Source organism: Leiobunum rupestre, chromosome 9 (genome assembly GCF_980474605.1).
Source record: "Leiobunum rupestre chromosome 9, qqLeiRupe1.1.hap1, whole genome shotgun sequence".
In the NCBI taxonomy this organism is placed as follows: Eukaryota; Metazoa; Arthropoda; class Arachnida; order Opiliones; family Sclerosomatidae; genus Leiobunum; species Leiobunum rupestre.
Window position 1 is genome coordinate 8,536,151 of NC_143392.1, and position 15,613 is coordinate 8,551,763.

The 15,613-nt window shown below is 36.0% G+C and overlaps 1 protein-coding gene across 1 annotated transcript in view; it reads left to right on the forward strand.

The window, feature by feature from the left end:
* Window positions 1-1,218: 1,218 nt before the first annotated feature.
* ush (Zinc finger protein ush) overlaps window positions 1,219-15,613 on the forward strand; it is a 98,646-nt gene continuing 84,251 nt past the window's right edge. The window contains exon 1 of the mRNA XM_090158824.1: window positions 1,219-1,586. Coding sequence (XP_090014950.1) covers window positions 1,547-1,586 — 40 coding nt within the window. The 5' untranslated portion in view covers window positions 1,219-1,546. The remainder of the gene's footprint in view (window positions 1,587-15,613) is intronic.

The following is a 15,613-nucleotide window of genomic DNA, read 5'->3' on the forward strand; positions in this document are numbered from 1 at the left end:
TTAATGGAATATTAAGCGATCAAGAATACGTTACTTAAAAAATTTATTAATAGTAATATTGTATTTTGTATGAGTGACGAAATAAAACAACGTAATCTTTTAGTAATTATTAGTACTATGCAAGTTTAGAAATTCAATAATTATTAATTCTGTATTTTATAATTAAAACTAAATAAAACAACGTTTCAAGATTAAGTTACGTCACAAATTACATCATAGTCACAAATTTTTTGTAATTATTTGTAATATCATAAATATCATAAATAACATAATAACCATAAGTATGCCACTTCCTATTGTTTCAATGCTAATTTTCTGCCGACTTGGAGTCGTTACTGAACTGAGCAGTATATTATCGTCCTTGGCATTAGTAAATTTTTATTGGGGCATATTTTAGACACTAGGGGGCTCTGTGATGAATGAAACCTGGATTGCGCAACAGCTGTGAAAATATAGGCTATTGGTCATACCATAAGTCTATAATATTTTACGTAAGTTTGTCACTTTGGTGAATATTTTACCGAGAGCTAGTAACGGAGTGACGTCATCACAATTAGAAAATCTCCTCCTAGCGAGGCGCTGTCAAAGGCTACGTGTGACGCGTTAGCAAGCGGACGCAAAATGGCGACGAAGCCCGTAATGCAGTCTGTCTCGCGAATAGCTCTCAGTAAAACCTTTGCATGTGAAGAATAGAAAGTGTCACACTTATGTTAAATTTTATAGACTTATGGTCATACTTATAGTTATAATGTTGGTTATGGTAATATGCGAGTTTAGAAATTGATTAATTAGTTAAACGGTATTCCGTATTAGTAACTTAAATGAAACAACGCCTTAAAGCTTAAGTGACGTCACAAATGACATCATACTAACTTGTCCGATATACGCGTAACTTATAAGGAGAAGATTGCGACAATTTCGAAGCCGGGATGACGCTCTTCAAATTTACGAGTAAAACAGTCGTCAATGAACGGTAGAAATCTAGTAAACAAAACGGCGATAAATGAGCGTAATTGTAGAGAGAAGTAGGCGAAGATTTCAACAATCCCCGCTCGCTACCGCCGTTTATACGAACCTCAAAACAACTAGCTGTTGGGGTGTTGGAAAAGACGAGAGAAAAACGTTTAGCGGCGCGACCGTAGCGTGGCGCTGACTAGTGGCTCGTTTTTCCGGGAGCGAGAAAGAGTTTCTTCTCCGAGGCGCGAAAGTAGTTGCAGCTTGGTTTCGCGTCCGGCGAGCGGAGAGACAGAGAACGTTCTGTAGCGAGGTGCCAATGCCGTCGAGAAACCTCGCTCAACCAGCGGCGCGCTGAGACGCTCGAGCCGTCGCTTATACGGCGCGCGTTCACCTTCGACGAACACGCGGTGACGGCGATTTACGCCGAATATTGTCGGGCTATCAAGTCGGCTTGAATGGTGAATTAGAGACTCGTTTACAAGAGAACTGTTTTGTTGAAAAGGACGTTGTTAGAGTAGAAGATACCGGAAGAGAGATGGAACGGTCGATCGAATGATTGGACGCACGGTTATCGGCTTACATTTCATCGATGTCTAGGCGAAAACAGTCGAATCCCAAGCCTCTCAAACGTAAGTTACGACTTTTTTCGCGTGTACGTAGATTGTGCTTTGATTGTGCTCGTAGTAACTGGAATGTTTTGATTTGTTTGAGAGTTAAAGGTAGCCTGTAGAGCTAATCATTTGAACAATGTACCATCCGTATTAGTGGTCAGTCCCTGACGAAAATGGTTGATCAAATTTGATTCAAAAATTATATCCAAAATTACGATTTGATCAAAATTATTTGATCCAAACGGAATTGGATTCTAGTGGGATACAAATTCCGAGGGGCTAACCACTTCCTTAACTTATGTACACTGATTACAGTGTGTACAGCCTTTGGTAGTGCTAAATCTGTAATCGATCACATTAGTACATTCAAAGCTACAGGCTTGTACACCTCGACAAATTTGGATATTGGATCGAGTTATTTTCATAAGGGATAGCTGTCGAACTATCAATAGCTTTACCGTGGCCAATTTCAACGTTATGCTAATTGCTTTAAAAGTGACCAGTAGTTTCCTAAAGTCAGTACGTCAGTCACTCTTCAAGACTAGGCTTCGAAAAAGTCCAAATTTGGCACCATACGGTCAAAAGCTTTACCGGATCCTTCCTCAACGTTATGATAATTGCTCTAAAAATGACCAGTAGTTTTGAAAAGTCAGTATGCCAGTTACTCTTCATGACTAGGCTTCTAAAAAGTCCACCACATTTGGCACATAAACCCACTTCACTATCAGAACATATAGCCCCGACATAGACCTGAGAATCCCCGACAAACAGGAAAGTGCATTTGTAGCTACAAGGACAAGTCCACCCTTATTATTAGCGAATAATAAACGAGCCTATATAATTATACGGTGAAAAAAATATGTCTGTTTATACGCAATAATGTAGATGTTTAACAGGCATCAACATAATTCAGTACGAGGTATATATATATATAGGTTAGAGACTCGTCACAAACTACTACACCTTTTATTTGCAAATGTTCATGGAATAAAGCTTCTATCACACTTCTAACATGCACTAAAGAAAATGCTAATCAAGATCGGGGGAAAGCAAAACATATTTCCAATCACGTGATAATTTATCTTATCACGAGAGGGATAATATTACCCCCGGATACCCCCCCCCTTAGAGACTCTTTATATATTTTTCGTTAGATTTCAATCTTATTCTTATCAAGAAAGTTTTAAGAGGTCAGGGAAAAAAGTATCTGTAGGAAAGAAGCAATCTGACAATGCAAATGGATTTGAATGTCCTTAACTGCGTGGCACATTATCCCTTGACTAGGAATCGGAGAAGTTTCCAGATTAGCGATATATCGGTCTATCTTGGGAGCATCTGAACACGCTATCGACTAAAAATGTCGTTATCTTCGAGTGGTTTGCCTCCCTTAAGCCCTGACTTAATATTTCACCAATCTCGATAGATTTTGAATAGAAAAATAGGATGCATCTGCAAGTTTTTACGTTATTACGAATACGTGTAACGCGTGTGAGATGGTTCTATACGCTTTTTCCCTACTTTATTTTATCTATGTATAGATTGCAATATTTGATAATGGTACGACTTTTGGGTTGCTGTTATCTACATATATATGTACGGTTCTTGGTGATTTTCCATAGCGCTTATATCCGTTTGTAGGTGTTGATGCTGGCTAGTCCCTTACTTATAAAATCGGTTTAGCCATTTTTTTATCAGTTTAAGTCAAATTTTTCTATTAACAATTGTAATATTCATTTTCATGGATAAATTACACTTTTCTCTTGTGCTTAAAGTAGTTAAAGTTAATTAGTTATAACGTATTAAAGCAAATTTAAAAAAGGTAGATTTCACCCAAATCTAGCCTTACGTTATGACCTAAAACTAATCTAAACAGCTAGGCTAATACCCAAGGCACCACCTTAGGCCTAAGTCATAGAGCTACTTTTAAAGTCATTTATTCAGGTACCTAATATCCGAGGGGTAAGACACTCTGCGAACTCGGTGTACACTGCCGTACCTTTGACAGTGCTAAATGGAACTCGCGAACTCTTGAAAATATGAACCTTTAACAGTGCTAAATGCACGAACTCGGTGTACAGATTATCTGAGACTGTCTTACCCCTCGCTAATATCTCATTATCTAACCAACTAAAAAATATCAAATTGATTTTAAACTCTAGAAAAATTTATAGTTTCTGGGTGCAAATATTAAATTAAAGAATATTTAAAATAAAAATCTTTAAGCCTCTTACCAAAACCGAATTCGTTGACATCTTTACGGTATTTGCAAATCTGCCAATTATTACGTATCTCCTCTTAAAAGCAAATACAGGTGCACGTTCTATCTCAAAATAAAACCTGCTACCAAACGTACTTAATTTTAAAGCCAGAGCATCGATAACTTTCAAAAAATTTCTAAAATAAAACGTAGAATTCTCTAGGCCAAAACTGAAAAAGTGAACCAAAAGTTATTTTATAGAATCTATTGTTAAGAACAAAACAACGGAGCTTAAAAACACCCTTATTTAAAGTTACACCAAGCGTATCATTGTATTTAAAATTACAGCGAAATCGGAATACAATCTATGAAAAACGTTCGGCGCATAGATAAGTAAGTCTTGTGTGAAAAGCAAAACTTGACTGGGGGGGGGCTGCTTCAACCTGTATTATACAATAAGATATTTTCTTTTAATACTCGGCAGGTATCACCGGAAGTGGGGGGTTGAATTAAATAAGACGTTTTTATAAGGTAGCGCCGTCTCAATTGACATCCGTTCTTGACCTCGGCTCCATTTTGAGATGCTAATCTCGCTCGTAAAAGTCGGAGATTTGGGTAACCTGACATCTTACTTACAGAGAATTGAGACGATTAACCAATATACGGTTAAACTATCACGTTATTAAAATTCCCTGTTACACACTATACAAAATTTGCCAAGCTCATCGACTTTAAAAGTTTTTATCTTATTTTTTTTTCTTAATTTATATCTATCCCCCCCTCCCTTAATTTTTTATCAAGCTCCCCCCTCCCTCCTAGCTTTTTATCGTCTTAACTAACAAGTTTAGAAATTTAATAAAATGATTAGAAGTTGATTTGGAAGTCTTATCGGGGCCAAAAAACTGCTATATTTTATAGCGCTGGAGATATTTTATCCTTATAAGATATGTATTTTTGGAAATGCAATCTTTCCGTCGGTTCGAGTTCATAAAATTATCGATAATGTTTATCGTATTCTTTCTCTTTTGAGATGCCAGCCAATATTATTACGTCTATCTATAAGAGTCATAATATCTGGAACATAATAACAAAAAAAATATTAATATTATGTATAAAGTTACAATCCACTTTTCTAAAAATCTACGTCAATGAAGCTTTTTTTGATTTCGGCTATCTAAAAATGATTTTGCTAGCTATGCAAAATTGTTTGGCAATTTTTCCTTATTCGAAAATTTGTACTAGAATTTTTCACTTAAATTTAATGTTACGTATATTAAAATTGTTACATAATTTTTCCTTAAAAGAAAATTTGTACTAGAACTTTCACTTAAATTTAATATATTATGATACGTATATTAAAATTGTTTTGCAATTTTTCCTTAATCAAAAATGTTTACTTGAATTTTTCACTTAAATTTAATATATTATTATATGTATATTAAAAGTGTTACGCAATTTTTCCTTAAAAGAAAATTTGTACTAGAACTTTCACTTAAATTTAATATATTATGATACGTATATTAAAATTGTTTTGCAATTTTTCCTTAATCAAAAATTTTTACTTGAATTTTTCACTTAAATTTAATATATTATTATATGTATATTAAAAGTGTTACGCAATTTTTTCTTAAAAGAAAATTTTGTACTAGAATTTGTCACTAAAATTTTAAATATTATTATACTTATATTACAATTGTTGCGCAATTTTTAAATCGATTTCATAACTTGTTATTTAAAAAACTTTCTTTCGAAGGTTAAAAAATGAATATATGTTACGCAACATAGCATAGTGTAAAGGTATGATTATATGATGTAAAAAGGCTTACAAAAATCCTTGTAAATAACCAACAAAACCTTATTTAAAAACAATGACATCGCCGTCCCGACATCGAAAAGGAAAAATAAACAACTTAGGGGCAATTCGTACCTCAGACAAGTCGCGTTCGATCAAATATAACTCAATAAATAACGATCAAATGGTAATACGAACAAACCCTTTATTTATTTTTATTTACAATGATTGTTTTGAACCTTTGAGTTCAACCAAGCGTGTATCATCGCTTGGTACTTATTTTCTTTATAAAAACAGACTTAACGTTAAGACGAAGGAGAATAAAGATGCTTATCGGAAGAGAGTCCATGAGACATTAGAAGAAATCTCCCAAAATGAATTGTAGATTCAAAAGTACTTAAGAATATTAACCCAGCATATTTATAAACGATTCAACGGACTTGGTTAATTTTCTTACCATAAAATGCTAAAATATAACAATATCAAACAGGATATAGTTTGAATCTATGATACAACTGAGGTATTGTATAGACCGATTCCATTTCATTGATGGACGCGATGAGATACGTTTAACAACTGATGCGAAAACATATTACACTATTTTCTACAAAAGAGGTGCTTGTCAACATATAAAGGTTTATTTACGGTTTTCAAAAAGTGTGTTACAGAATTAACCCGATTTTCAAACAATATATTACAGAATTACCCCTGTTTTCAAAGGGATCTTACAGAATTACTCCGGTTTTAAAAAAGCATGTTACAAAATTACCCCGGTTTTCAACTTTATGACATAAAAATTACACCGGTTTTCAAAGGGTATCTTACAGAATTACCCCGGTTTTAAAAAGCATGTTACAAAATTACATCGGTTTTCAACTTTATGTCACAAAAATTACTCCTGTTTCCAACTGTATGTCACAGAAATTACTTCAGTTTTCAACTGTATGTCACAGAAATTACTCCGGCTTTCAACTATATATCACAGTAATTCCTCCGGTTTTCAACTGTATGTCACAGAAATTACTACGGTTTTCAACTGTATGTCAGAGAAATTACAACGGTTTTCAACTGTATGTCACACAAATTATTTCGGTTTTCAACTGGATGTGAGAGAAATTACCCCAGTTTTCAACTGTAGGTCACAGAACTATCCCGGTATAAAAAAAGCATGTTTCAAAAATTACCTCGGTTTTAAAATGCATGTTAAAAAATTACATCGCTTTTCAAACAGTATAATATAGAATTACCCCGGTATTAAAAAAGTATATTACCAAATTACCCCTGTATTAAAAAAAGTATATTACCAAATTACCCCTATATTAGAAATGTATATTACAAAATTACCACTGTATTAAAAAAGTATATTACCAAATTACCCCTGTATTAAAAAAGTATATTACAAAATTACCGCTGTATTAAAAAAGTATATTACCAAATTCCCCCTGTATTAAATAAGTATGTTTTACGATTACCACGGTTTTAAAAAAGTATGTTGTAGAATTACTCAAAAACTATACAGCCAATAAAGGTATACCAATAAATGTTTGCCAATTTTTAAGCCATTTAAGAGAAAACAAAACAATAATTTGGTTTAGAATTTTAAAGTATTTAAATTATTCAGGCGCTAGACGTCGCTAGTTGTGGTCATTTTAGGGTTGTTAACAATATTCGTATTAAGCATCCCCCTGGCTAGCAACTTGTTGAGGGATCTAATGAGGCATCGCTGAAGCAACTACGCTCTCAAGAATTTCGCCGACCTTTATTATATTCGAGAGGGCCGAAACTATTATACATTCACTGTTCGCTCTCTTAGTCTTACATATAAGGACATCGAGAAGCTAAATTCCCACCTGTGGATATTCCATCCATTCCAAACACGCATCACACGGTTTCAAAGAGTGTTTTGGCTGACAATAACTATTGCTCAGATTCAAATAATATTTACATATTTTAGTTTAAAGAGATTTCGAATTTTTTGATTTAGGGTACATCATAAGATTTTTATGTCCAGAATTCTAAAATGTTATGGCACTTAAAACCAATATTTAGTTATGAAAATTAACTTTAAAATATTTATACGTTATACGTTACCTAATTTCTACCATACTCGTTTTTGTTAGGATTAAATGCGTGTATTAAATTATGTGTTGATTCTTTGGGCGGGTGCTCTTAATATTAGCGAGGAATTTAGCACCCGTAATTTCACGAGCTACCATCAAAAATTTAAAATAAAAACGTTAGCTCAATTATAACTTTAACCGTGCATTGGAAAACAGCGAAAACCACAAATATGTTTCGAAAGCTCATTACATTATTGTTTCTATTGGAAATAACGTATTTATTTCTGTTTATTAATATTTAAAATCCTTATACGTAAAACAATTATATGATTTTATTCCGATGTCGTCTTAGTGTTTATCAAACTGCGACTCCTTGTGAAGAAGTTAGCTTCATTTAAAAAGAATATAACCCGCAAAGCAATCTTTATGGAAGACAACTACAATTTTTCAAATTTCCCTTTACAGTCGCGCCAAACATTTCTAAAGCCAAAGGCAAGAGCGGCCAGAGCTGCAAACATTGGTGTTCCACACCAAATACATACCTGGGGTTATATTCCCTTTAAGCAATGGTTTTCTTTGGTGGCATTCGATAACTCTTACAAGGAGAGTACCCGAGGTGTTTATTGCTGATTTTGTTCAAAGTCGGGCGTAATGAGGTATAAAATTTCCCAAAAGTACACGTTGCACTACCCATTCGATTTGCCATGGCAACCGAAAATGTTTTTGACCACTTAAAACAAAAATAAGATTTTTTCCTTATTTTACCCCAAATATGTTCCAATGTACCCAAACTTTATGAAATTTACCTAAATGTGATCCAAATTACCCATTTCGTGATTTTTAATTTTTTTTTAAATTTCGTATACCTAGAAAATCCCATGCTTTTTTAAATGGGGATTTGAAAAATGGTCAAAAACATTTTCGGTTGCCATGTCAAAACGAATGGGTAGTGCAACGTCTCCTTTTGGGAAATTTAATATCTCATATTGCTCTGGTGGAGATAATTACCCTACACCGTGAACTATTCGTCAAGGTCAAAGTATTGGTGCTGCACTTTTTATTCCTCCTTAAAAGTACGAGAGTAAACTGATAAAATAGTCTACTTTTCCAGGCAGACATTTTTGGAAAACATTTTTACCCCGTCTCAAACTATTGGCCACCTTAGAATAGCAGTAAAATGACGTCATAGGGTTACTCTTCTTACCCTACTCCGAAATCACAGAACCCATGCAACTAGTGCAGTTAGTACCTGGATAAAATTGCTAAATTACCTCACAGTACACTGTCTATATTTAGTTTTAGACTCATTTTTGAGCATCTTGACGTGCCATTTATTCCAGTGGATATCCATATTTTTTCGAACGTTTACTAGTTAGTCTATTTCGTAAGTATTGTTAATTTCCCTGCGCGACTGTAGCGGAAATTATATTTTTAAAATGTTAATCCATTCTTTAATTTTTAGACAATTGTTACCTTGTTTCCACATGGTTACGATACAAGCGTCAAATAGCTACCAAAATGGATACTTATAAACTTTTTACTCAATCATCTTCTTTGACAGATTTGTTTTTAATTTAATACGTGCAAAACTAATATGTCTAAATAGGTACAGTGTAGCCGATGCCGCCACTGCCGTAGTCCACATAACTCAAAAATTAGGTCTAGAAGGTTCAGTTATATGTCAATCGAAAGCATAAGGCATGCCCTCGATAGCCCGTTATAAATGTTTAGAATCGGAAAACAAGACGTTAATAAGTTTTCCATTTTAGTGGTTTTGGTCGATTTTTGCCTTTAAAATTAAATATTTTCTTTAAATTAAGAGCGAATTGAATGAATATTATATTTTTAGTTAGTACTGATCATTTATGAACTATGTTTTCGTTTGCATTAAGAAATATTAATTTTAAGTGAGATTTCGGGCCAATTCGAGGGACCCCACAACCCGCGTACGCACTATTGTCATATTTGAATTTCGTGTCAATTGATACAGGCGCCATCTAACTCGTTCGCTTTTCCCTACCCTATTTACAAAACCAGGTAACTCTAAAAATTAATTTTCGATAAGTTAATGTACCAGATGATTGGAAATTTGTTCAAATTTAAATTTAATATTTAAAATGTAGTTATAACAATCGGGGGGATTGTGTGTACTTAAATGTCCGTGACATCTTGTTTATGAAAAGATTTGAAAGGAAAACTGGGCAACCTTGGACCCGAGAAATTATCTAATCGGATCTTAAAAGAGCTGATATTGAAAATAAAATTAATATTCTACTCGGGATCAAGATCGAAATATTTTATAATTAAGTAGAAAAAGTTAAGAACGTGTGGAACTGAATAGATAATTACATAAGTAACGTAATAAGTGTGACACATACTATTCTATAAATGTAAATTTCCTAGTCTGTATCAACAAAGACCATATAAATGAAAACATTTCTGGAATTGACTGCAAATATTCCGATAATTGTTAAAGTCTTTGGAAATAATTGGTAACTCATTTCCCAGGTTTTTATCACCAAACTGATTTTCTGAATTATTGCGCATTTAAACACAGAGCCCCCTAGCGTCTAAATATTCCTAATTCGAAATATACCATTACCAAAAACTAAATGCGTATTTAATCACCATCAAACTTACCCGGTAGTAATTCGGCCAAGAAATATAATTTTAGTGTACATTTTCGGCCAACTGTCTGATATCGTTTTACGTCGTACTAAATATGACTATGTTACTTATGATAGTAATAATAATCCTAAAAATAATAGAAAAAACGATTAAGTCGATATCGAAACTGAGAAATATAAAATGAAGGGGCCAGAAATAGGTTAGAAAGCCAGAGGGGGCAGAGATAATAGAAAAAATACCCCTCCGAAATTGGGTTTGCGTAGATTGGAAATTGGTATCTTCGAAAGATCTATATAAGGAATTTATTATTTTATTAACGTTCTCGGAAAGTAGCCGTTTTTAATCACTCTCTTTAATTACCGTTTAGGTGTGCCAATATAAGCGATGATAATTACGTCAATTGAGGGAAATGCATGCCTTACTAGATGGGATATTAAATGAAATACAAAGTCTTTCTTCGAATTTAAAATTAAATCTGGGTTTATTTTGCTTATTTTGTGAGAATAACTGGCGAAATCATACAGGGAAAGCAACGATTTAGGGGAGGTAGGTGTCGTTGATAGAATTTTTAAAGGCAGTATAAATAGTTTTGAAAATATGGATAAAAGGATAAAGTATCTAAAACGAAGTGATTTTAGGTGTAAGTGTGAACCTAGCTCTAGTGACATGTGAACCCAATTACCGTTAGCCGGGTTACAATGTGGGGGCAAACCGTTCATTCCACGCGAGCCAACAGCTCCCTACACTAACTAGTACCGTTAATCGTTTTTTATGGTGAAATAACAAACTCAACGTGAAAGGAGTGGTTCCGAGTTTTCACCAAGTGCCACAAACTGGAATCGAACCCAGGCGAAAGTGCTAACCACTCCGCCACTGCGCGGATCATCTTAAATAAACACATTCTTGAATGCACTTTAAAAACACGCCAATCAGCCAACAAATTAACTTCGAAACATGGTCAATTTTATAAGCACGGACCACCCCAATTGAAACGCAACTTCTATCAAACATCGAAGAGTTGAATTAGTCCATGGTGATGCGGGTATGGATGGAACACGAACCCCAAAAAAGTGCTTGACTACATTTTGGGGGGGCTTGGAAACCGGAGGGGGGGGGGCGCGAAGGGCGGCGCCGAGTGCATCATTTCATCTCTCTCCCCTTTTAATCAGCCGGCCATCTTCGAATCGCGGGCTAATCCAGGGGGGGCTGCGAGGGGGAAGGACTATATGCTCTTGCCAAGGCTTAATAAAGGTTGTATGTATAGTATAATGGCGTATACAGTATAGGTCTAATAGAAGTCGCGAGGAGTGAGTCGCCGCTCGGTTTATCGAGTCTTGTGATCTGCTTTAGAGGGAAAACCTTATCTAGATCTTCGGCTGAAAAAATACTTTTTCGTTTTCAACCTGACCTTTACAACGTGAAGGAATGGGGGGACGCGCTACATTTGTTACGATTGTCGTCGCCGTCATTTAGCAAAATAATCGATCGATTCGCGACTTGAAGACCCGAAATTACTTTTTTTTTAATCATCCGCTAGGCTAATACCCAAGGCACCACCTTAGGTCTAAGTCATCAAGCGACGTTTTGAAGCCTTAATTCAGGTGGCCGGGTTACAATGCGTAGGAGGGTGGTGGCAAGCCCTGCATGCCACGCGATCGAGCCAACAGCTCCCTACACTAACTATTACCGTTAACCTCAACAAGTTTTTATGGAAGGGGAGACCGAAAAGCTTTACGATCAACAGTTGCTTATAGAGAAGTGAAGGGTAAACGTTGTTTCTACGGCCATTTGTAGCCCGCATTGAGTTAGAAGTTTAGAACTTTAACGTTATGAAAGACCCGCATCGTATTTATAATGGCCCGTCGATGGGTAAGCAAAAATGTACAATTATTTTCAATTTATTTAAGCTATTATAGTCTATAATTTCATGTCGTTCATCGGCTATTCGTGGCCGATAATATCGACCGATATATCGGCTGTATTATCGGACGATATATTGACCGTGTTATCGGACGATATATTGGCCGATCTTAACAAAGTTTTCTGTCATAACAGAAAAAAATAATAAAATCATTGTAAAAGACGGTTCAGGGCACTGTCATACCGTTTTATTCTAATTTTTCATAAAAAAAGTTTTCAAAAGCATATCTGAATATATTTCTTTTCATTTTACTGTCTAAAAAGGACCGATCTAGCTTCTGAAGTCTGGCGTACGTGGCGGGGACAATCAAATGAAATATTATCATTAGTTAATCCAGAATTTTCCTATTTTTAAATGTTTTTCTGAAAATATTTTTCTAGTATCAGTATCGGCAAATATTGGCTACGCTTAAGAGGATATTGGCCGATACCGATATTAGAAAAATAGGCCGATATATCGGTGCATCCCTATAATAAAGTGGATAACGTCATACGGATGCGTTCATTAACCACCCAACGCGAAACTACAGCGTATCCCCCCAGCGACGCGCTTGTTTTCCAATGGGAAACGACCAACCTGCAGATAATATCTTTCGTTTCACTATAAGATGGAGTCGACGATAACCTGACAGTCCTCGTAAAGAGGAGAAAAGGGGTAAAGTTTACGCGTCGTCGGGGTAGGGCGAACGAGCGACTAACGCGTCGGATAACGCGTCAGCGGGCTGCGTGTCTCCACCCTGGCCAGGATTTTTGTACTCTCGATTTCCACTGCGATCGTATCGCGGGCAAGCAGCCTTTGCCGCAGCTGCCCGATGCGAGAGATACGCTTTCGCTTGTTAAGCTCCATGCAGAATCACATTTTATCTAGTTTTCATCGAGAAAACCTTTTTTTTTATACACCGCGCGCCACCATACCGGCTCCGAAGACTGAGCATTTTCCATTGTTGGATTTTTTTCCACATCCCAGTTGATTAAGATCACTTTTTTAGAACCAAGAACGGGGGTTGCTTTGGGGGGGACGTACCTCGTAATCTGATAAAAAATTCTTTCCATACCCCTATATATGTATGGGTCGAGTTTTTTGTTTCAGCGTTTTCGAAGGCCGTCATAACTACACCTACATGCGCGTGATCATATATAGCGTGTTTTATACGCTTTGCATTACGATAAATGTATCATAGGTCAAATAATAAATTAAAATGTCATTCTGTCCGAATCCAACTAGGTTATATTTTTATTGAAGCTGATTGTCAGATTTGGGGTTGAGTTGCATCCACGCAGAGTAGGGGTTGACATCTCCAGCTATGAGCTTGGCATTGAGACTTGTACCTTCCATGTAACACTTATTTCAGAATCCATAGAACCTTGCATCTTCCATGAAACACTTATCTCAGAATCCAAAGATCTTTGCACCTTACATGGAACACTTAGATTCTCGCATTCTCCATGAAAAACCTATCTCGGAATCCATTTATCCTTGCATCTTCGATGAAACACTTATCTCAGAATTTAACGACCATTGCACCTTCCATGAAACACTTATCTCAGAATCCATAGATCCTTGCATCTTCCATGAAACACTTATCTCAGAATCCATAGATCCTTGTACCTTCCATAAAACACTCATCTCAGAATCCGTAGATCCTTGCACCTTCCATGAAACACTTATCTCAGAATCCATAGATCCTTGCATCTTCCATGAAACACTTATCTCAGAATCCATAGATCCTTGTACCTTCCATAAAACACTCATCTCAGAATCCGTAGATCCTTGCACCTTCCATAAAACACTCATCTCAGAATCCATACTTCCTTGCATCTTCCATGAAACACTTATCTCAGAATCCATAGATCCTTGTACCTTCCATGAAACACTTATCTCAGAATCCATAGATCCTTGCATCTTCCATGAAACACTTATCTCAGAATCCATAGATCCTTGTACCTTCCATAAAACACTCATCTCAGAATCCGTAGATCCTTGCACCTTCCATAAAACACTCATCTCAGAATCCATACTTCCTTGCACCTAGGAGTAACAAACCCAGCACCACACCCAAGGAGAACGCAACCCGTTAGAAGTCGTGCATTTTCTTGCGTACATTTTTCATTGGTTAGACGCTTTAGCGCCTGCTGCCGTCGGAAGGGGAAAATTGTCATTCCCCTTTCCATAAAACGTTCAGCGTAAAGGCTCGTCCAATGAAATTTGTACACAAAACTGCGTTAACGTGTTTAAAGGCTAGCTGCGTTCCCCTTGTGTTTGTTGCTCCTAGCTTGCACCTTTCATGAAACACTTATATCGAAATCCTTCTACTTTGACTGAATTGATATAGAGCCATAAACTAACTTAATTCAGAAAATTTGAGGTCTTGAAAAAATTATTTAAATTCTAACAGAATTGTCTGTTAACAAATTTGAAATGTTATATAATCTGTATGAGTAAATCAAATATTTCTAAAGTTATAATGTTAATGATAATAAGTCTATATCTTTAAATTCGTTACCTAGGCCCAAATAAAAACGCAAAAAATGTATCCCATCATCCTTCACGGCGTGAATAAAGTGAAAAATGGAGATACATTGGCGGGATTATCAAAGCAACACCCCTCTCCCCAAATAAGCTCGAAAAAATCAAATAAAAACGAAACAAAAACTAATACAAAAAGTCAAGAAGAGAGGAAATAACTCAAAAGGATCTGTATTATCACCTGCCCGCTGTAGCCAATCCATCCGTGCATGGTCCCCGTTAAAGATACGACTGCCTACCTTTTCACAATACAAGTATAATATATAAATCTCATATATCTAAAAAGGGGGGGGATTAAAGGGGGTGGCGCGGAAATTTTTTTGGCGCCGGATTGAAAGTCGAATTCGGCGGACTTAAGCATGACGTATGAGAGCTCTCCGATATCCCGATAAGCGACAAGCAATGGATTCCAGGATTTCTCTCGGACTTCTCAACTATCCGCTCTCGTTCTCAGCGCAGATCTTCACCTTTTATAGGCGGAAAAGTGGCGTTCAGAATCTCAACGGCTTTAAGAAAAGCGAGTATATAAAAAAAGCGAATCTGTAGAGAGATTTCGCGTAAGAAAATGCCAACGAAAGGTGCGTCCCGATAAGGTAGGGACTCGAAAAGAAATCTGCCGTCTGCGGAGATATATCCCGGGCCAGTTTCGTTCTCGTCGCCTTATCCGATGTGAGGATTTTTATTGCCGCGCCGAAGTGCTTTTCTTTGCCCCTTTTCGGATCGGAGCGAAAGATTTAGAGCGTCTTATACAAAAGTAAACAAACGCGTTTGTCGATGTCAGATTTGGAATTGATTACTTTTTTCATAATTTAACATTAATTTTGTACGGTAAGTTTCTTGGTGGAGTTCGCGGTGCAATTATTAATTATTTAGCTTGTGTAAAATATAAAACCATTCCATGTTACTTTGGGGGGTGTAATA